The sequence below is a fragment of the Alosa sapidissima genome, chromosome 8, assembly GCF_018492685.1.
Source record: "Alosa sapidissima isolate fAloSap1 chromosome 8, fAloSap1.pri, whole genome shotgun sequence".
In the NCBI taxonomy this organism is placed as follows: domain Eukaryota; kingdom Metazoa; phylum Chordata; class Actinopteri; order Clupeiformes; family Clupeidae; genus Alosa; species Alosa sapidissima.
In genome coordinates, this window is record NC_055964.1 from 16,188,951 (window position 1) to 16,212,358 (window position 23,408).

A 23,408-nucleotide genomic window follows, 5' to 3' on the forward strand; every position below is an offset into this window, starting at 1 on the left:
CAGTGAGTTCATTATATATTTTTTTTCTGTCATATTCCACAATATTTGCACATGATAGTGAAACAACAAGTCTCAAACCTGGAAAAACCATTACTTAATGCCTTGTTTTCAATTGGAGTGTTCTGACTGCATCAATGCGAGCAGCGCGATGCAACCCGACATTTTGAGAGAACTTTTGTAGGACGCCCCATTCCTATTTTCTTTCTGTTGCACTGCAATTTTGAATGAAAAATATGACGCAGTAGACATTCACTCACCCGGATCCTATTAGGCCATGCTATTAAACTGATAATCAATGACTTGCTCACAGTCAAGTTGAGTGTGTTCTTTTCTCTGACAATTTCTTGAATAGATGTAGTTTCATGTTTCAAAATAATGGTTATACTGTTCCGTGCTTCCCTTTGCTGTGAACTCACAATTATGCTTCTTCACATTTCCTCAGCTGTCAATGGTCCCAGGCCTGACTTACTCTGGCACCGTTTGGGCTGATCATCTCCACATTCTCAAGGGACTGGGGACCCTTTTTGTTGTTAATGTCACAGGCTCCTAAACTGTCCCCTTGTACGGTCTCTGACTCGCTGTTGTCAGCGTGTCTCCAGGGCTTCCTTCTTGGTTCCAGCTCAAGGTGCCCCAACTCCTGCAGGTCCTTGTCAGTGTGCACTCGGTTTCTCGCTCCAAAGTTAGTGTTGGTTGTGATGTTCCTCAGGCCATATACCCTGTTGGCTTGAACCCCTTCGCTGCTCTCTCGGGGCCTAAGCCCAAACTGTATGGCGCAGCAGCAGGAGTAGGTCTGGCAGATGGCCTGGAAGCCTCTCTTGAAGTTCTCATTGTAGTAGCCGTAGATGATCGGGTTGACGCTAGAGTTGGAGAACGCTAGCCAGTGGGCGTATGGGAAGAAGTAGCCAGTCAGGAGCTCCAGCTGGTCCTTGTTCAGGTCACCATAGTCGATCAGAAGCAGCAAGGTCCACAGCGGGAGCCACGACAGCATGAAGAGCAGGGCCACCATGCTCAGCATCTTGATGACTCTGATCTTTTTGTTGGACACCAGCGGTCGGGTGACCTCATGAGGCTGTGCTGCTGCTGGCTGGGACAGCATCTCATGAGGCTCCCCAGCCGACGCCACGGTGGTGGTGTACAGCTTCACCCCGATGCGGCCATACATCAGGGTGATCAGGCTGAGGGGCACCAGGTAAATGTGAGCAAACAGTACCATGGTGTAGATTTGTTGCATTTCCGGGTCGGGCCAGTTCTCGAAACACCTGTACATGGGGTATGTATGGTTGTAGTCTTCATTGTGGACCATGTAGTAGTTCTCCATTCTCTCCACAGTAAGCATCACTGCAGACGGACTGATTATCATTATGGCCAGGACCCATATCATCCCTATAGTTGCCTTGGCAACAAGGAGAGTTAGTTTAGGCTGGAAAGGATACACAATACATCGGAACCTAAGGGGGGATTGGAGAAGATTGGAAAAAAATCAGTGGCGATTTCCTCCGCACATACATCTAACTCTAAAATGATGCATATTTGTGAACACATGTTAAACAATATATGAATATATATGAAAATGTTTTGAAGTAAAAGCTCTTGGGGAAGTGCTCAGCACAACATAAGTAGCAGGCAGGTGTTTCATAACATCTGTTGTGCTAAATCTTCATCCCAGCATGGTCAAAGTTGAATTTAGTGTCCATAATTTGGCTTACAGCCGTTTCTAAACACCTGCATCTTTTTGTCTTATAATGTACAGTATGTTCTACAATAGCTAGCTCAGCTGCAAACCATTGCATCCTTTGCCGTTTTCAGGTCAAATACTAGGGGTGAATTCAAGATGAACAAAACTTTGCAAACCATATGATTCAATGCAGTGGTGCATTGAACACTGGGGCAATTTCAAAATCATACTGTTTTACATAGTCATAGTGTAATACCTGGCATTCCAGGCGCACATCAGAAATGTCAGAGGAATGCCATAATGCTCTATATTCATCCAAATCATTCTCCATATTCATCCAAATCATCCAAATGATTTTAAAGCCATTATTTTAAAGTAAAAAAAACACAGTGTTCCTTTAATCGATTCAACTCTATCTCCACAAACCTGTCGACAGCGATGGCCACAAGGGTAAACACTGATGCTGATACTGACATGCCTTGCACCAGGCCACTCATCTTGCACACTGTGTTGGAAAATGGCCAACCTAGAGAAGAGAAGAGGCCATGTAAACATCACTGGACATTTTGTTTTAATATTTATACTTTTGAGGGGCTTTTTAATCAGAGAGATTGGAGAAAGTGACAGGATGGGATCGAGATTGGGGTCAGACTTAAACCCGGGTCCCCGTGAGCACATGGACCTGAATGTGGTATGGGCACTGTAGCCAGTTACGCCAGAACTTGGTAGAAAACCTGATGATGAATCAGGTGAGAGTTATGACAACCATTTCTAGTGGACTAAAATGTGATAATAGCTTGATGTTATTGAGATGATCTATTGTTTTATCACTGGGCCTCTATCAATAAGTCAAAAGATATGCCTCATATTTCAGTCTCATTCTTGTCTTACAAATGAAGGTCATTGCTTTAAAGAACGCTTAAAAAGTACACTGGGTAAAAAAACTGCAGTTCCTATGCTTCCCTTGACCTTCACTTGTCATTTGGGCTAAACAACTAAAATCACTAATGGCCATTCTCTGTTCAGAGTTTAGATATTTCTCTCTGTTTCCAAACTTTTATTTAGCAGGACATTGTTTTCTCCCAAAGTGTGATAAGCACCATGCATACCCAGAATCATGGGCCAAGTTGAATCCTGACCATAACTATCTCAATTTGCCTTTATTCCCTTTTCCCCTTTATATTAGTTCCTGTTGGACTTGTATAAGGTTTTGTTATTCTACATTTGTTCACTTTTGAAACTACAAAACTACATGTACTGTACTACCATACAAAGAACCCTAATTCAATTAGCACATTGAATTACCACTCTGAATGAAATGCGCTAAATACACTTGCCTTGCCTTGCTTCACAAGCTTACTTATGTGCATTGGTAATTGCCGTTTTTAGTGCTTTGACTCTCCTGTTGGATCTCTGTCTTTATGCTCAAGTATAAGAATGAATTCTGTATGACAAGCCAGCCATTTATCCCTTTGAAGCTCTTCCCTAACAAGCCACCCTGCTGCTTTCAGTACAATGCCACAGTTTACCCCCGTACTGATGTGTGGGGTCAGCCTTTTTATAGCTGTCCAGGGGGTTTGAGAAAATGGTCTCACCTCTTATGCTGAACCAAGTACAGGGCCTAGGTCAAATACAAATATATGTGTCCGGCTGTAAAACTCATGTCTGTCTCAGTTCACCTGCTTCCCAGGTCTGTATGGTAGAGTTGTGCAGAAGTGAAGCAGCTGCTAGCTGGACACTTCTGGATTGTCTTTCACATGTTTTTCTGAGGAGTGGCAGGCATCCCTTCATTTCCACATGCTGTCTTTCTAAATTCAGATGGCAAAGGGCTTGATTACAAGTCCATCATTTTAGTGTGAGATGACAGTGCTGGGCATGGCAGAGCTGAATGTGGTTAGATTTCTTATTTCTGAATAGCACCTGCCCCATCATTGAATGGTCAGCAACCCTTTTTCATCCACACCTCTGTAAACCAACAAGAATAAAAGGTAACACTTTACTTGACGGGTGAGTTCATAACACATTCATAGCAGCTGTCATAAACTGCACATAAAACATTCATGACTCAACATTCAAACCAAACCTGTCATGAATGTGGAAGACAGAATGTGTCAACAGGCTACTCCAGTGCCAAAAAGACAACATGGTAAAGCAAATAATTTTCGTTTAATAAAAATGTATTTGTTTTACGATGTAACCTTTGCAGATGATTTCTCATTTTTTGCTACTGGGAATGTCCACCTGCTCCAGGTTACACAAATGCGGGTCAGCTGAATGTACATGTAGGCTGGTTTACCTCCCAGTGTTAAACTCGTGATTACTATACAAGTTGTGAAGTAGCCTATTCGTAAAGTGATATTTGATGTAGACTTCATAAGATATTCATGAAATATTTACAAAGGCTGGAGTGATTAAATTAATGGTATCTAGGTTACACAAATACATTGACTCAGATGTGACATGATCAGGTAAAAGGTTTGGAACAAAAACGGCAATGCTGCTTTGCGATTGTTGGACTTTTATTTTGACAAGTTGTCGTCGTTCTGTCTTCCACATTCATGAAAGGTTTGGTATGAATGTTGAGTCATGTCTCATGAAACAGTCATGAATGCTTTATGTGCAGTTTATGACCGCTGCTATGAATATGAACTCACCCGTCAAGTAAAGTGTTACCGAATAAAATGTGCCAGTGCTAGGGTTTCTCATAGACGTGAGTTGGCTCAGCATTAAGGTAACATTCATGCAAATATGGTACATTTATGGTAAATATATACTATTTATGGTAAATTGTCCACTAACAGTTTGATAATCCAAGTTAAGAGAATGAGAATGACAGGTAATTATGACCGCCACGCAGAATAAAAAACATTTTGTAGCAAAATTTCGTAAACTCATTTAGCTGCAAAAAGGATGCCAACAACATATCAAATGTTGAAAATGACATATATGACTGTTTCATGAAAAATATGTGGTAATTATGAATTTGATACCAGCAGGGGCGTCACTAGACCTTATTCACTGGGGCACGTGCCTTAGTAAAAGTCTCCAGTGCCCCAGTAAAATTCTAGCTGCTCTCGCTGGAAATGGCATTCATGAGCGCATCTCCGTGCCTGCTTTAGTCATGACTCAAGCCTGTCACTTACCAGCCAATAAAAAACAAACAAGGAAAAAAAGAAAGGGGCCATAATAGCCAATCAGGAAATAGCTGGGTAAGATTGAACGCAACACCCAATGAAAATCGTTCACATGATTCTTCCGAGTGTTTCGTTGTACAGTGGAAACCGCTGGAGCTCATCACATCACTTTGAGCGTAGAGTAAGTCGTCCCCTGTTTAAATGTTACAACAAATTCACAATTTGATTGACAGAAAATATGACAAGGTAAATCATAATTAGCATCTGTTTTTCAATGCTTAGCGTCAAATTTGTAGTCTAAATTTAGCAACAGTTTACCAGCTTGTGCTCTCTCCCTGACACACACACTCACACCATGCGTAGGCTGCATGCACACATGCGGACAATTAATAATGATCAGTGTTTGGAATAATGCTGTTTAAAAGAACGGCGTTAGGTAACGACGTTATTTTTTCACTAACGGGGTAATCTAAGTAATTACTTTTCCCGTCGTTAACGTTACTGGACGTTAAAGGATAATTCCAGTGTGATTTTGACCTAAAGTGTGTTGAAACATGATACCGAGTGTGAACGTATGTCTCATAGCTCACCTCGGCTTGTCCCCTGCACTCAGAAATCTGGCACTAGTTAGCCAATGCTACCAACAGTGTTTCGTTGTGGTGCCTCGGGCATCGGCCTAGCCATGCAAATAAATCACTGTTTTACACCATTTACGAGGCTCAAAGTAGCTCCATACTTCATTGGTAGACTTCCGAGGGCCTTGACATTTAATACGAGACATGGAGAACTTTGAAAAAGGTAGTTTATTTACAAGACGATTTATATAGACAGTACCTTAAGGAATTTTACCGTTCGACGCCATCTTGAATTCCAATTGCTGCTATTGGAAGCAACTGAATCCATGCATTTCCACTGAATTATTTTTGGAATCTGATTGGCAAAGCTCTAGGTCTAGAATCGCCCCTGGATAGCAGCAACACGTTTCAAAAAAGTAACCTCTGGTGTTACTGTAGCCTAATAAACAAGTAAAAAGAGGAGCTAGTGTGTATGCATTAAAACTAATCTGTTTCAGTAATGAAAATCATTGTATGGGCTCAGGTAAACCTCTGACAACCATTGTCTATGAGCACAGTGTGATACTCAATTCACAAATGCCAGTGTAAACTTAACTACAGTGGGTATCAGTTAAGTTTGGACGGTTTCCTGCATGAATCACGCACCCATTTTCGGCAGAACTCTCGGCAGAAATGGCACAAACTGCAGTTGACCCAAACAACCACCAGGTGGCTCTTGGGAGTTCTGCCACTACACTTTTTGATGCGACTTGACTTACTACTTCCATGACGCATCCAGTTTCCAAGTCAGTAGAACAATCAGAGACAGTTGGGCCATTACCAAACATATATGATAATACAATAGCGTGAGTTTATATATCTTATATCAGGGGCGTCGCCAGCCGATTTTGCCGGGGCTTTAACCCCGAATGTATTTTGCAAAGTTGAATAACAAATATGAAACCATCATTCGGATCATGCATTGGAACTGTGAGATGAGATGGACCTATTTATCAAATATAAAAGCAGGACACGGGTTTCTTCTCACTCTCCTCCATGCAGCAGATCTAACTTGAACGTTAGGCTACCATAATTTGAAACGTAGGCTGCTTAGAGCACGCACACACACAAGACAGAGAGTCAGTCAGTTCCAGGGTTGGGCATGTCATTGTTTGCATTTCCTATTTAGTATAAGAAAGTTATAAAGAAATCATAAAGGCAACAAGGCAGGGGCGCCGGAACGAGTTTCAAAGTGCAGCCCAAAATCGCGTGCGCTGTATTTTCTCTTTCTTGCGCAAACAAAATGTGTGCAAATAGCCTGAGTACTTCTGCTTCATGAAGTTGAACAAACGCATGTGGTCATTTTATAGATAAATAGAAATTGCCTACTGTCATGCAGTTTATGGGGTAGGCCAACTTGGAGTGAACTTACACACGGGAGATTCTTTCTCTAGGCTACTCGTAGCTGAGCAGAATTGGGTGTAACTAGTGTTAATTTTATCACCTATTTTTAATTTAGTCTTAGTCTTAGTCTTGTGACGAAATGTCCTTTTTAGTCTTTGTCATATTTAGTCATTCAAATATCATTTTTGTTAGTCAAGTTTTAGTCGACTAAAAGTCTCGTCATTTTAGTCTAGTTTTAGTCAAAAGAAAACTAAAGGTATCTTAGTCTTAGTCAGTTTTAGTCAACACATTTTAGTCTTTTTTTATAACAAATTATTTCTGATTACCATTTGAGTCAAATAGTGTTTCACACATCTCAATTTTCCAACAACATTGTGTGTCCACAGGGCTACTCGTCTGTTATAATTACTCATTCTGATTTTTTGTCAGTCAGTATGTTTACATGCACAGGTAAGTCGAGCTACAGTTATAGCTCGGTTGGGATTTGACCATAGACAGTAAAAGATTTGACTGGACCACTGTCATATTCGTAGACCAGTGTTTCTCAAAGTGTGGTCCGGGGATCACTAGTGGTCTGCAAGCTATCCCAAGTGGTCCGCGAGCAGACGTGGTAAAATATAATATAGATGAATTGTTTGCAATATAACTTGTATGTAAATCCAAACAGTTATAGAGATATGCCAATTTAAGCCAGTATGAATCCTCTGACAAAGTGCAAAGACAATAAGCAAGGTGGTTCAGTGAGTAGGCCTATTGTGTAGACTAATTATAGGCTACTGTTGAAGTAGGTCTAATCTTTTTTTCTTTTTTTTTTAGCTAGGGTTAGTTAAGTGGTCCTGAAACTGAAAAAGTTTGAGAAACACTGTTGTAGGCCAAACTATTAATGTTTTACTCCGCCTCGCTAGATGGCGATATGCGCCCAAACACAACACATTCCCCAAACAGACTCTCCATCTTAGCCAGAGCTAACTTGCTAGCAAACTTTCCATATTAGCTTACTTGCTAGCAAACTTTGCGTCATCAGTCTAACTAGATGAATAGTTGACATTACATGCTGAACATTTTCGTATGGACATTCTGGGGGATGTTAATTTGTATGAGAGAAGCTTCAACTTCTGGGTATGTAGCATTGTGGCATAAAGCTTAGGTAGTTAGCTTGCTAACTCTGGCAGAAATCTCCAGTGTTCTTGTTCCATGTAGTTTCGTGTTGCAGCCACAGGGTAGACTAGCCTCCAGGAAAGCTGTTGCGTATAAACTCATTCGGAATATTTTGAAAACATAACAGCTAGATATTCTGTCTTCTCATTTTGTAGACGAACATGAAGGTAGATTTTATCTTAGTTTTTATTTCATGCAAAACATTTTAGTCTCGTCTTTTTTCGTCAACAATAATGCATCTTAAGATAGTCTTAGTCAGTGTTTCAGGACATTACTGCCGTCTCGTCATCGTCTCGTCTTAGTCATGAAAAAAAAGGTCGTTGACGAACATATTTCCTCTCGTCTCGTCTGACGAAATTAACACTAGGTGTAACGTGTCATTAATCACGTTACAGTTCCTACAGTGTGCGAGCAAAGATATTCAGAATTCTGGGAGGGCGACAAGAATATTGGCAAAAATAGAATTCATCGGAGTAGGCTGTTTGTTACCTTACAACTGAGTTGGAAACAGTGCACAACTAACTGACTAGTCTGATGTCAATCAAACCACGAATTGATTCCAAAAGAATATTAGGCTATAGGCTACAAGCTAGGACTGCCACTGTTTTCAGTGTGAAGAAGAGCATCTAGTATAATTAATTACAGAAGGAACGCAACTCGCAAGCGCACTTCACTCAAAGCAGTTCAATGTTTTGCAAGTTGAGTGCGTGTCACCATTCAACATTGTGAAGGAGGGTGCGCGTGCTGGGCAGCAGCGCTTCCATAAAGGTCTCTTTCAAAATGTCCTGTTACAATTGCAGCTGCTTCCGATTGTTAAATATTTAGAAAGTAGCCTACATGACGGCATTTTTGAGCTAGTGAGAGTGTCAGAATTTTGGCTTCTGGTAACTTGCCAATTAACTAAAGCAAGACTTGAGTGATATCACAAATTTGAAAGGAAAAATATGAAGGCAACAAGTGGCGGGCGAGGCTAGTGTAGGAAACTATGAGATATGTTGCGGGTTGTACAGCGGCTGGCCTAAATCTTCGGTCAGAAAGAATGCAGATCTTCCAGGGAGATGTTATTGATAATTTATTCCACACTCCAAAGTATGTTACTGGAATATTTCCATTTAAATAATGATGACTTGGATTAAGTTGTGTTATGTTATGTGAAGTTGTGGTTTCTAGAAAATAATAAATACCGAATACAATCAGCATCATATTCTAACTGTGCAATCAAGCATTGCTAAATAGACATTTATATACTGAACAGGTTCACCATCAGTAATAATTACACTACCACGTGGCTGTATAAAGTAGCATGTGTGGCAGTATAAAGTAGCACGTTGATGACATGGCTATACATTGTAACAGTCTGCCATTCGTAATTACCAAAGGCCATTACAAATACAAAGTGCAAACAGTTAAGTTACATGAATATAAAAAAAACGTAACATGCTAATTGTGCAATTATAGCATCAATACTATGTGCTAATCACGATATAAATGACTAAATTTGCAACATTCCACACATTCACGGCAATTATGCTAATATTTTTCCAGACATTTACACTTACTAAACGGCAGTCTGACATATAAAGGTATAACCAAAGAGATTAACAGTGTCAACAAACTATACATTGTCAGCAACGACAGAAACAACAGGACAGAAAATAAAGTGCAAAGTTTCCAGCAGAGCCGGACAGTAACGGAGTACATTTACTTGAGTACAGTACTTGAGTACAATTTTGAGGGATCTGTACTTTACTCGAGTATCATTTTTGGGGAGTACTCATGACTTTACTCAAGTACATTTGAGAGGCAAATATTGTACTCTTTACTCCACTACATTTTTATCCATAACCGTGAGTACCCGTTACTACTTCTAAAAAAAAAGGAAAAAAGAAAAATCTCGGAAACCCTCAATTTGTTGTTTCCCTCTCAAACGTGATTGGATTGTGCAGGCGCCACTGATTGGGACAGCCTATCAGCAATCACCTTCAGCTTTCCGCCAAAGTCAACTCCATGGTCAGATTTAGATAAGAGACGAAACAATAGATGAAGACGCAGCAGGTCCATCCCGGGAATGTGCCAACCTGTGGCCCCACCTCACCAGACTATTTAAATTTTCTGAACAAGTTAATGATAGTTTTCGCTTCAAGTGTTTCAATTACAAAATAGCATTTTGTATTTGAAAAATGTATTTTAAATACATGTATTAGAAATACTGCCCATCCCTGGCAACATGGTAAAAAGATGAAAATGACTTGATTTTACTTCCAATTCCTTTTTCATTCTTCAAGGTATTAAACATTTTTCATAACTCCATGTAGGACATTTCTGTACATAAATGTAAGCACTGTGGCAGTAGTAATGCAATATTTAGAAAATGTAGGCTACTCTTGTACTCTTGATACTCAAGTACTTTTAAAAACAAGTACTTCAGTACTTTTACTTAAATAGACATCTGACTGTTGTACTTTTACTTGTACTTGAGTAAAATTTAGCAAAGGGTATCTGTACTTTTACTCAAGTAATGAAGCTGTGTACTCTGTCCGCCTCTGGTTTCCAATAATGTGCTTGACCAGCAGTAACGTCTCTACAGCTTCAGATTGCGCACCAAAAGAAAGAACATGCGCACACACACAACAGTTGTGTAATAAAAGCAGTATCATCATGCAGTGATCGAAGTTTGCCAGGGCGGATAAGCATAGTTGTAAAGGGCATGAATAAAAAAAAGTCAAAAAACGTCCTTTGCCGAACCCAAAATTTAAATAAGAATTTTATCTTAACGAAACAACTCTAAATATCAGAGGGGAATAGGTTGGGATATTGTAGAAATCTCACTTAAATTGCAACCGCAACATGCCTGCTTGTCGACAAAAACGCTTTTTGTGTTTGAATGTAGCACGAAAAAATGTTTAAACAGCTGGACAAATGATTTGGCTAATTGATTATAGACTGTACACCAGCAATTGTTGCTGTTGTACAAACAATTGTCGTTTTGGGACATTAAGCTACGTTAAACTTTTTCACGTTAAGCCCCCCTTCTCCACCCCCTTTTTTCACAATCAGTGCAGCTTTCTGAAGCGGTAGGCCTACTTTCTGAAGCTAATGTAACAAACAAATACCAATATTGTTGTGTGGCAATAAAAGTATCCAGGGTTTGCGCAAGTAGCCTAAATATAAATAAATTAATAAAATCCTTAAAGTGAAAAATCTTAACGTATCTTAATGTCCCAAAATGGCAACAAGTCGTTTTACTCCCTGTATGCGCTCATTATAAAGAAAGTTTAACGTGTCCCAAAAACAGCTATCAATTAATCACCAAACGTCTTATAAACAAGTTTTACCAGGAGCAACACCTTGCAAAAAAAATTATAAAAATAGGCCTAATAATGGTTGGAATGGAAAGATGCAAGTTATGATTTAAAAACAAATGCTCCCGCTACCCCGCAGAAGTTTCAAAGTAGCCTACACCAAGCTTAAGCCTACTTCAGAACACCTCATCGACTGTCTGTAGTAGGCTACAACTTCGATTCAATGAAAAGATTTCTAAAGAAAAACGTTGCATCATTACTCCTTCCTGGATTTGAACTCGAACTGCCTGAAAGACCAGACCTGCTCTGGAGACACGTGCATTAACCCACTGCGCTATCAGACAACACTAGCTAGATTGAGTATTGGGTAGGACTGTACACTGGTTGCTGTGGCACAGCCTTGACATTCGTTTTCCTTTGTCATATGAATGCTGTCATTTTGTTAACATTACTGTTAAGGAGATACTGTAGGCAAAGGCTATATTTCAACCTCATTAGTGTAGTAAAAAAAAATCAGAATGAGGTTTCTGGGCAGCATATTTATGTTCTGTTAGCAAGCAAACTTCTCATGACTGCTTACAAAGTAGCCTACTGCCAGCTGACGAAGCTCTCATTTTAAAACATTAGAGAGACAGAGGCACTGTACAATCAAGAAATCCTGCCACTGAATCCAAAACTATGTTTGACATTATGTACAAAGCTTATAGGCTACAGTGGACTAGCATGTTGCAGGGGCTGCTAAAAACACCGACAAACAACACAATGAAAACTCTACCAGTCACAGACCTTGCTGTCGAACGCTCCGTCCGGTTCGACCGTGGAACGCCACAGCGGACTTATGCTGCCCCCAAGCGGCTGCAGTTGTACTTACATTTCACGCAGCTGCGTGAGTGTTTCATTCTTTTTTTTGTATCTGTTAGCATACTGTTACCTGTGATGAGGTTGTCCACAAGGGTGGTGGGTATGCAGAAGATTCCCACGAGCAGATCACTGACAGCGAGGTTGAGGATGAACAGGTTTGTAACAGTTCTCATGCGGCGGTTCTTCAACACTATCAAGCACACCAGGCCATTCCCCACCATACACAGCAGAAAGATGAAGAGATAGACCAGGATCAGGCTGGCCGCCACTGGGAACGAGTGCTGGTAGTATGGGTATGGGTGATCAGAGTTGGCGGAGATGTTGCTTGTTGAGCCATTGGTACAGTTTTCACTCCAGGAAATATTTACATTCAGAAAGGGCACATCAAGCCCTAACCAGCCATCCATCTCCAACTCAACTACATCCATGTATGCAACTTTGAGGGCTTTTCAAGGTGGAGCAGAAAGATGACACTACCTATGAATAATATAGGGAAATATATTGTCATTAGCATTCAAAAATACTCATTTTTTTTTCTCTTGCAACAATAGACATGAATGCTTGCTCATATATCCATCTTAAGCAATACATCATGCATTTATTTTTCTTTGACTCTGGAATGCAGATACAGACAACAAATGAGTCTTTTTGAGTGTGCATACAGGTTCGCCGTTAGGTTTGTATGTCAACAGGGCTGAAAGAGATGAAAAATGATGGCTGATATTGATCTAGTGATTGCCCCCCATCACTTGTTTAGTGGCCTGACTAACACTGTCTTCGCAAGGCAGACCACCACAACCACGGACCTGAGGCCTCTCCTCGCTCCCAATACTAAGAGCTCAGTCAGCTGTTTCCCTATTTATTTCAGATGTCAATTTGCAAACCTTAACAGCTAGCTGTGAACACACCTGAGTGCTTGAAGAACTCTATGTATTAGTGGTTAGTACCAAAACAGCAAAATAGATTTGGTGTATGGGAAAGGATGATGCTATATTGATGTGAAATTGTCAAGAGACGCTGTAATATCGAAGCAATTCTCTGTACTAAGGAAAGCTACAATTAGACTGTCATTTTGCTGACAGCTTTTCCCTGAGTGAAATATAATTACGGTGCTCAGTCCAGCCCAGGCATTTCTGATCAAGTAGAGGGATTTGATTTTTTAATTTCCATGTCTACCTTCAGACAACCATGTCAGTATCTGAAACATGAACAAAAAGAGTTTTCATTAGTCATTAGACAATTTGTATTAAATCGTTACATTGTGTGTGTGAGAGTATGTCTCTGTGTGTGTGTGTGTGTGTGTGTGTGTGTGTGACAGCGACAGGGAGAGAGACAGGACTTACTGTATAAGGACTTACTATCTGGCTTACAACTTCACTGTCTCTTACTTGGGAAGATCCCAAACTCGCTGCTTGTCTTGACCTCTTGTGAAGGCCATTCTCTCTGTTGTCTCCCTCTTGCATTATAAATGCATGTTTATTTTTCTTGTCTTGGCTGTTGAATTCCTTTTAAAGAATAGTGTGCCATCCTCATCACACCTACCCCCCTTTCCCACCTCCCCCCAACATTCTAAATCAATTGTATGCACCATTTGAAAGCTTGGACTCTTAGGAATCCATACATGACAACCTTTTTCATGTACAATCTGTATAGTGCTTTACATTGTCAGGTTAATCTTACTATGTCTCAATTAAATGTAATCAAAAATGCCCTCCACCCCCTCCTCCGCCTTTGGTGCTTCCCTACCTTCTAGCTGCAGTGTTTATCCTTAGCAATAAGTAGATGCAGCATATTGGGTATTTAAATATTCACAGGAATCCATAGATTGAATATTCATGTTGTTTTATCCAATATTAGTTGTGCAGATGTATACTCCATCTTATACACATCCATTGAACCAACAACAAAATGGAAAATAGAGACTTTTGTGTAATTATTCCATATTTTGTGTAGTCATTCTGTATCAGAACCTCTGACATACACTACAATCCAAATAGTCTACAAGAAACCTCAGAGTGTTATCTTACATTTGTCACCAGGATTATGCTTCTACACCAAGAGGTTGCCACACAGTAAGGCTTTTTATTGTCAGTATATATTTTATAACCAAAAGTCCTATGGGGAGTTTCCATAGGACATTTTACAAAATGCATGAGCATACCTTGGCAAATAATGGTCTAAAGTACCCATTTTTCATTCTATTTTGATATACGTTTGCACACAGCTTCACAAGACCTGGTGCTAGGGCTCAGTTGTGTTTCTAAAGTCATATCAAGTGACCTAGAGGGCTGAAATGTGGCGGGTTCAGAAATGCTTGGCACTGTGCAATTTCAGGGGGAAAAGACAAAAAAAGGCCTGTTTTTTAAAGTGTTTAATGACAAGCCTTTGTAATCAGTCCATTGGTGTCATTTCATTATTTTAGGTCATGTTCATGAAAAAGGTAAGGGGGAAGAAAGGCACAGCAGCGGGTGCTGCATTTTATTTTCTTCGACGTCATTAACTGTTGTGATAAGGTATTTAAATGAATACTACCCACTGTAAAATCAGCCCTTTAAGGCCTAGGCTATTTTCAGTGCAATTTTAATACCTTTACTTTTAAGTTCTTATCTTGGTCAATTGTAAGGGCCATCTATACATGCTAGACTATCTTTTTTTTTTAGTATATCTTGGAAAGTATGAAGTGATAATTCTTGCATCAAGGTCAGCCTTTATATCAAGGAAACATATTTTGTGTCTCTTGCATTTTTGTCATGTTTTTGCATTTAGGTCACCTGGAAGCATGCCAATAGATATGTCATATTTGTGTGGGATTGTCTGGAATATAAGAATCATAATGGTCCGATACTCTATGGCTTAGCAATTTACAAAGATATATGTACTGACATAAATATTTTATTTATTATGAATTGTTGTATTCACTGAAGTCTTGTCATTGAACTATTGGATGAAGAATGTGTCTTATAATACTTTCTGCTGTGTTATATACGCATTGGTGACCTGGGGTAGCCTAACTTGAACTTACATAATGTGCATATGTCATGTAGCCAAAAGCACAGTTGATCTGTGCATGCATGACCAACTTTTGATTATTTGAGATGGAAAGCAAGTTCTTTATTTTGGGGTGCTTTTACATTAGAATTTCAGCCCAAAGTGGGAGAACATGTAGAAATTTGCTGCAATTTCAAAAACAGATTACTCGGTAATGACTTACTGTATAGAGGAATGCTTTATATCATTGTATTCGGTAAGGTCTACTTTTGATATATTGCTATGTGTTGAATGAAGAGTTTGTGAGATAAACCACTGAGAGTAATGAGTGTGAAGATGGATGCAGAGTTGTGTGCAGAATATGATTACTTTTCCTGTGAATATACACATTATGAACTTGAACTTCTCCCATTTATCACAGGACATAGCAGCTAGCACCATTGAAGGTTGCACACTTTCACGATATGTGGTGCTCCTGAGCAGCAGAGAAGAATGGGTATGAATTTGGAATTTGTGTCCGTCGGCCACATAGTCAGGGGTGGCCACTGGGGTTTATATTGAAATGACCATGGCCACTGGCCACCCCTTGGTGGCAACCTCTCCAACTCCAAAGATATTAGATAGAATCAGATTAAGAATTTAAGACTGGTAATACACCATTTGGATTTGATTACTGCACGTGTTTCAACCCGAAGCTAGCCCGAATTTACACCCGCCCATGGGAGTGCGATGAATGTTGTGAAACTACAGTAGGCTCTAGCCTTAAAGGTGCAGTAAGGGATTTTACACGATTTCAAGCCCATAAACATTTTTTGTCACATTTAGCAATCATCTCCTCACGACCGCTAGCTGCCCATTCTGTGAGTACACTGTAAAACTGTCTCTGTAGGCAGCCCATCAGGCTCCGAAAACTGGAAACAAAACAAAGTCGGGTCATCCTGTCCCCCAAACAAAAACAAAACCTTGCGTGGAATACTGAAGGTAGGGGTGAGCTACCTTTCTGGTGTGTTGTGTTTGGTCCTTGGTTAAAATATAATGTATGTTTTTTTGCACAAAAGTGCCTGCTAATCAGTGCTCGAATTACGTGGGAGCCGAGCTCCCTTAGAGTGAGGACTGGCTCCCATAAAAACAACAAAGTCAAAAATCTGAGGGGGTCTCTTATATCTGAAGGTGTCTGGCATTGTAATTTAATCTTAAACAACGCTCATTATCCATCCCTGAACGATCTCTTACCAGTAGGCTAGGCTACGTTAGACCTACCTTGAACGCAGCATGACTGCACTTCATCACACCACTATATGAGCAAACCGCATAGCCTAATATCGATTTGACAGCACTCGCAAGTCCGAAGAAGCCACCCTGCTTTGATGAGAGTGTTTTGTCTATTTACATAGGCGGTCATTGGGCTGAAAAAGTCCTGTTTGTTGTTGAACTTGCGCTTCGCCTCTTCTATGTTTATTGACAAAAATTATGGCCCATAATACAGCCTACTTCAATGATTGTGTGAATTGATCTGCAACTATCCTCTGCCATTCAGAGCTCCGGAAAGTTCCCAGATATTTTGAAACACCTGTTAGCAATCTCTGATGGCGGAATATTCAATGGCTAGCCGACAACATCTCATCACGCAGTGCAAATTCCAAAATTGTTCGTCTATTTATTTCCACGGTTCAACACACGAGACGACTGAACACCGCGGTGTTGATATCACTATGTGTACATTAGCCTATAATACTAGAACATAGTTTGGCTGCAATGGCTTTATTATTTTCTGCCAGTTAGTGCATTTTCCCTATGTATAAGACCACATGCATTATTGTGTTTTAGCCTATCTGAGACAGTGGTATAGTTCAAATGAGTTACGTTGTTAAATTGAGAATGGCACTCAGACTAAACTAAGTTTAGTCTATTTTTTCGTATTGTGAAATTGAAATGAAATATGGACTATTGCAATCAATAATATTTTGAAATTGATTAAAAGGAATCAATTTCTATCAAATCTGTCAAGTTATAGCCAAGGCCTACCGTGCGCATACTGCGCAAAAGCGCCACTCGCGCCTAGGCTATTTAATTGTATCGCCTTTAGGCTATGTACTGGATGTGCCAACTTTTTATGAGAGAGAGACCCCCTTAAAGACAAAAAGATAATTCGAGCCCTGCTGCTAATAAATGTAAGCTAAAGATAAAGATAAACACAAACAACACACTTATGAAAGGACTGTATAGCCTAAACAAATAAATATGCATAATTTAAATAGTTGGAAGGTGTGTTGCCAATTAAGTGCATGAATGATTTCTAGATGAGCTGCTACAGGCACAATTATAAGGCACAGGCCAGGGCCATGATTTACTTGAGACACCTTCAGCAGACCTAATTGAAACAAGAATAGCATACTCAAAATGACTATCTTCTATGTCTCCTATCTTCTATGTGACACAGCAAACAGCAACATTAGTGGAATAGTACAGCCTGTTAGTGGAATGATAATCCAGACATAATGAACGGAGGAAGGGCGCTATTCATTTAGGCAAACAATAACTGTGACATGTCCCCTGACTAATTAAGATATTGGCCACTAATGAAAAATTGAACAATGTACTAATTAGGCTCCACAAAATAACTTTCATATTCATGTAGACTTTGAATCTCAGTAGCATGTGTACCAACAATATTTGTAGGGTGAAGTCAGGTAAATTGGGACATGGGACAAATAAGATTTTAGGCTACATCTTGGGCTCTTTAAATATTAGCAGCCAATCACTGATCATGTTATTATAATGGTAACTATGCTTTTTATAAGAAACAATAATTATGATTGGTCTGAGGATAACAAGAATGGATGGGGCTATTAAAAAAACACTGACCCCAGAACTTGCAAGGTAAGTCACCTGACATGTTGATTTTGTGTTGATGGTAATAAGGGCACTGCAGCTAAAACATTAATGATATAACACAAAACATACTTGTATGATATATTTTATGAATTGTTTGGGTTATTATCAGCTAAAAAATCAGCTAAACTGGGACATTTTTCTGAGGTAGCCTACAATTGACATGTTTCTAAGCAGGCATTTAACTATATAGCATGTAGCCTATGTCACTCTCTTGTTCAATGGCCTTTTTAGGGTGTCTTAATGTCCTTGAAGGTTTAAAGCTTCAACAATATTTTACTTGGCAACATATATAGCAAAGACTAAAATATATAGCAGAGACTCATATGATATATGAGTCGCAACGGGTATTTTAATTGCATGCATGCTTGATTATGGGGGACAGAAAGTGACAGCTTCGTTTAGATATTGACTGTTGGTCAGTGGTCTCTCGGATATTGAAAATGCTGTTGTGTCCTCCCTCTTGTGGCCATGTCATGAACAAGTTATTTCTGCATCTTGGTTGTAGCCTAAACTAAACGGGCAATGAGAGAAAAGAGCGGATATAAAGTCAGTTGATAAATTATAGAGCGGATATAAAGACAGTTGATAAATTATAGCAAGGCGCGTTTGCAACATTTTTTTCCACAGATTTGAGAGTCAATGCTGTCAAGTTGTATTATGCATCCGTTTAAGCAATGGGGTCCCCTATTTCACTCATGGTCGGAAAAGCTAGACAAAAAGCAGCCGAAGAGGCAAACGGTAGGCACATGAAGCCTACCTGACAATCACTTATCCCTAACACCCCTCCCGATTAATAGTATGTTAATTTAGACCAAAACTTTCCTCGCGCATGGAATCATACAACTCACACTTGCAATGCAAGAGAAGTGTAGGCTGTCAGGAATTTGTTGAATATTACTGCTCTAGATAAGTCCGACTTAGAAGTGCCATAAGAGCAATAAAATAATTCGTGACTGGAACTGACAGTAAGGACCACAAACAAATGTATGAGACGCAGAAATTCAATAAAAACATTGCCCAATTCTATATATATAAAAAAACTTACCTTCTATTGTAAACGCAGCAGCCAGGCTAAGAATAAAATAAATTAAAAAAACAATATAATATAATATTCTAAGTGCTCAAGTTCTGGTACAGAAGAAGGTTTCGGTTCATTCTGCCTCTCTTCGTGATTGAGTCCTCCTGATGTTCATTTATTTCAATTCTCGCCCGTATTCTCAGTCTTGTTGCCACCTGCCCTCCTCGGCCCTCCACCCCACACCTACCGCCAAGTGTCGTGCGTCATTGACCACGCGAGCGCATCGTTTCACCCCCTGCGCCACTTGTTTCTCAGAAAACCGATGCGTGCCCATAGGCTGCTCACATTCACTTCTAAATAAGCTGCTTTAGACCCTTTTCTCAGGTCAAGTTACACTGTAGCCTACTTTGTTGTTTCCTGAATGTAGCATTTTATTTTGCATGCATGGAGCGGCTGAACTAAGTAAACTTTTACATGGGGTGGCCAAGACTATTTCAGGGTGTCCACAAACTATGACAGACAATTTGTGAGTTACCCTAACCTGAGGAGCATGACTGAATGATGTACAAGCATAAGCCAGCCTTTATGGTTGCCATCATTTATGTAACAAGGAGTTGCAGCTCAATCACTCTCTCTTTCTCTCACACATGTACTCACACACTCACACACACACACACACACACACACACAATAGCCGATAGACTGTATATAGCCTTGAAGTTCTACAGTCTATGCAATAGCCTAAGTGCTCTTCAATCTTGTCAAAGTTTTTTGGTGTAAGGAGGCCATAACCTGTATGATCTGATGAAGACATGTTTTGTCGCAAAGCGTAAGCCCACTTAAATTAAAGGCTTTTTAACTATAAAAAGCAGTGTGCAAGAAGTATTCCCTTGAAACCAAAGAGCACCTGCTTTAGAGAGATATCAGTGACGACACACTTCCGACAACCAACCTTGTTTGGTATTTGAAGATCCTTTCTTTTCATTGTTTTAACTGAGCCTATATAAAAACAAGATAGTTACATCTAATATTATACCACAATTTCGTTACTCACAATCTCAAATAGCGCCAGGAGTGTTATTAGTTAGCTGGCTAACCCGGTGCCCTGGAAGTTTTTCCCATTGATGAGAGCTTTTGATGGCACCCATATATAGGCACATTAGGACACAGAAGTTCTAAGAACACAGTTCTACTAACTACTGACTGAGCTACCCCTAGAACTACACAGTTCCTAGGGCTTTTTTCTGTTTGCATCTGCACATAGTAGGAACTCTAGGATGACTTAACACACATTAGCCTAGTAGTAGCCCATTACATGAACAATGAAATGGACAGCATTGCTATTTAGTTACTAGCTGCTGAGGTTTACTGACAAACTAGAAGCTCATGGTATCAGGAAGCATAAAAAAAAGAATCAGCATTGTTATAGCATAGCATAAAATTTCTTCTCATCTGTCCAGAAGGCATTTGCTGCATGGCAGCAGTCAGTCTCTGCAGCCTTCTCATACAGTTTTTATGTTTATGCAAATGTTTATGCAAATTTAAACAGAAGCTGAATTATTTTTACAGAGCTGTTTAAAAATGGTGCTTCTGCTTCCTAGGCATGCACATCAGTCATGGTTCCTATGCACAGGGAAAAGACCATACCCCAAAGTAGGAGCTCAAATAGTTAGAACTGTAGTCAGAGGAACTATTTAATCCACAGTTCCATGGTGTCCGAATGCACAAAGTGGCCTTAGGAACTGCAAAAAGTCCCTAAGAATAGGCCTTATACTGCTTGGCGGGAGACTCTTGCACACAGCATGCAGTATGTTCTTCACACAAAAGAAAGGTTGTCCATGAGTGTTATGTTTTCAGTGGGTCCAAAACAACCTTTCAACGCCTGAATCTTTTCTGTCTGTGATTCTTGACTTTTCACTTCAGACAGAAGAGCTCCCATTTTCTCTGCATGGACAATGGTTTGGGCTGTGATCCGTATCTGCAATGCAGTGAGCGTGCTCCCTGAAGTAGTGGAGAGAAGTGGATCTATTATCAGGGTGGAAGACTGAAGTCCTGCACAAATATGGTGGTTCAATTGCTAAGATGATATGCTGGGGAGAGGAGATGCTCTTATTCACAAACCAAAGCGCAAAAAAAGAACCATGACAGTGCTCTTTCAAATAAAAAAGTATTGTTTGTGTTTTGAATAAAGCACTCCCACACCAGTCCTTGTAGCCTACCCAAATGTTCATTAAAAAAAAAACTTTTATCAGATCCTCAATGTCACTGTTTTTGTAAAAAATGAATGAGCATACCGCTTTTAGTACTGTAAACCTCCAGATAAACAGTACTGTACTGGACACTATTACTATTATTAATATTACTATTCATAATTTATGTGTATAATTATAATATTGTATTTATTTACCCTTTTAAATGTATTAGAAGTAACCTACTACTGATCAAATGAACACAGCCAAACTTTGCAAAATATTGAAAAGTTTATTTAATCCAAAGTACACATTTCACTTCACCTTGGCCTTAATTTCGCCATTGCTTATAAACAGAGTACTGGCAACAGTCTTGTGTCAGTCTTGACACAAACAAAGAAAGTCAACACCACCACAGCTCTTCACCACCTGTCCTGGTTTCATACATTTTCTTCCCTCTTGAAGAATCTATATTCTTGGAGCAATTGCAGTGTGCAGACCACCCTTCTTCCACGGTCTGACACAGTGGATAGGGTAACATTTGCCTAGTAGGAGACAATGGTTTACATGTCAAAGAAATCTTATGACAATTTAAAGATTTTTGGTCATATTTTCAACATTAACAATAGATTAATTATTATTTTAATACTTTTTTGTAGATAATTGTTGATTGGTAATGGCAGTCCAGCCATTTTTAGCCTCTCATTCCACAGAAGACAGCAGGTGCTTGCTTTGTTCAAAAGTCATAGGTAAGAGACATAAGCAAAGTATTGGTGCATATGGTTTTCAAGGTTTTTCAAAAAGCTACATAACCAAATGACTCAACAAAATGTATTTTGCAGTTTCAGAAAACAATTCCGCCACAGACCTGGAAAAACCTTGTCTAAAGTCAGTGGCGCGTTTTTCAGATGCTATTTTAAGGGCGCATGCTTGGCAATAATGTAGCGTGTGCACAATGTGGTTAAGGTGCGCTTGCTCATAATTTTTCTATTGCACAGTGAGATGGAGTACGTCATGGGATAGAGATTAGACGCGGGAGGGAGAGGTTCTGTCGGCACAGACAGACCTCTCTCTCCCTCAGTGTAGTGGCCGTTTGTCAACAACAGAAAATTAAACTTAAATCAAACATTCAAACGACAACTTCTGGCACCCTGGGCCAGGTGATGTACGCAGGCAAGAAATAAAGTCAATTCCAGGCTTGATTCGGGTTTTGTGGCTGGTTTATTTAGTTCCAGCTGCAGCAAACAATATTTTCCATCTCTCGCGCTGGTAAAAAACCATGTGCCCACCACCCACTCAAAACGGAGCTACACACTAAATATATATTCTAACTATCAGGCACAGATGTCTTCTTGCCGCACCTACAAGAAAGAGAATGAGAGAGAGAGAAAAAGAGAGTGAGTGAGAGTGTCTATGTGACCACACCGCTGCCTCCAGCAGCAGGCACAGCTTCGTCATAGGCCTCTCCAGGATGCTGGTCTTCGTTTGGAGGCGGACAGAGCGCACAAAGCCATTCACATCGGATCTGACCTTTAAAACTCTCCCCATCATCCAAGATCCTCTTGGAGCTGTAGCATCTGCCACAAGAACAACATCTCCAGGTATGAGGTTTCTTCTTCGTGCTGTCCATTTTTGTCTCTGTTGCATCAACGGCAGGTACTCAGGAATCCACCTCTTCCAGAAGAGTTCCGCCATGTACTGTATCTGCTTCCATCTTTTTCTGACATACAAATCATTTCTTTCAAACAAGTCAAGTCAAGTCAGTTTATTTATATAGAACATTTCATATGGCATACATAGACACAATGTGCTTTGAGTGGAGAGTTGTCATCAAATTATCTAAAATAAAAAACACACTTAGCAAAAGAAAAAGAAAAAACAAAGAAAGAAAAAAAAGAAAGGAAAAAACAAAAACAATAAGAAAGTATTAATAATAAAAATAATAATAATAATAAAATGGAGTGTTTTAAAAGCAGAGACCTGTAGTCATGAATTAAAAGCTAAAGAAAATAAATAAGTTTTAAGTCCCTTTTTAAAAGCGAGAATTGATTGTGATTACCTTAATTCTAGAGGTAGGCTATCCCAGAGGATTGGGGCACAGTAACTGAAGGCACCATGTGCAGCCTTAGTGTTGATTCAGGGGATCGTGAAGAGACATTTACTGGAGGACCTTAAGTAATGGGTAGGATCATAAACAGTCCTGGTGGCATACTTGGTTTACTCTTAAACA

The 23,408-nt window shown here is 39.8% G+C and overlaps 1 protein-coding gene across 1 annotated transcript; it reads right to left on the reverse strand.

Annotated features, from left to right (window-relative positions):
- Window positions 1–445: 445 nt before the first annotated feature.
- Window positions 446–21,870, reverse strand: npffr1l2 (neuropeptide FF receptor 1 like 2). The gene is made up of 4 exons (XM_042101574.1): window positions 21,850–21,870; window positions 12,159–12,381; window positions 2,102–2,201; window positions 446–1,448 (listed from the first exon to the last, which is right to left on the reverse strand). Exons 1-4 carry the CDS (start codon window positions 21,868–21,870, stop codon window positions 446–448), a joined length of 1,347 nt encoding a protein of 448 aa, XP_041957508.1.
- Between the last annotated feature and the right edge of the window lie 1,538 nt (window positions 21,871–23,408).

Bases quoted from the DNA above. Each gene is read 5' to 3' on its own strand.
- npffr1l2 (XM_042101574.1), bottom strand. From the start codon at position 21,870: ATGGCTGGACTGCCATTACCA. The intron at 12,382-21,849 runs ATCAACAATTAT...GATCACCCATAC, and splicing joins TGGCTGGACTGCCATTACCA to CCATACTACCAGCACTCGTT. The intron at 1,449-2,101 runs GTTTGTGGAGAT...ATCCCCCCTTAG, and splicing joins GTGGCCATCGCTGTCGACAG to GTTCCGATGTATTGTGTATC.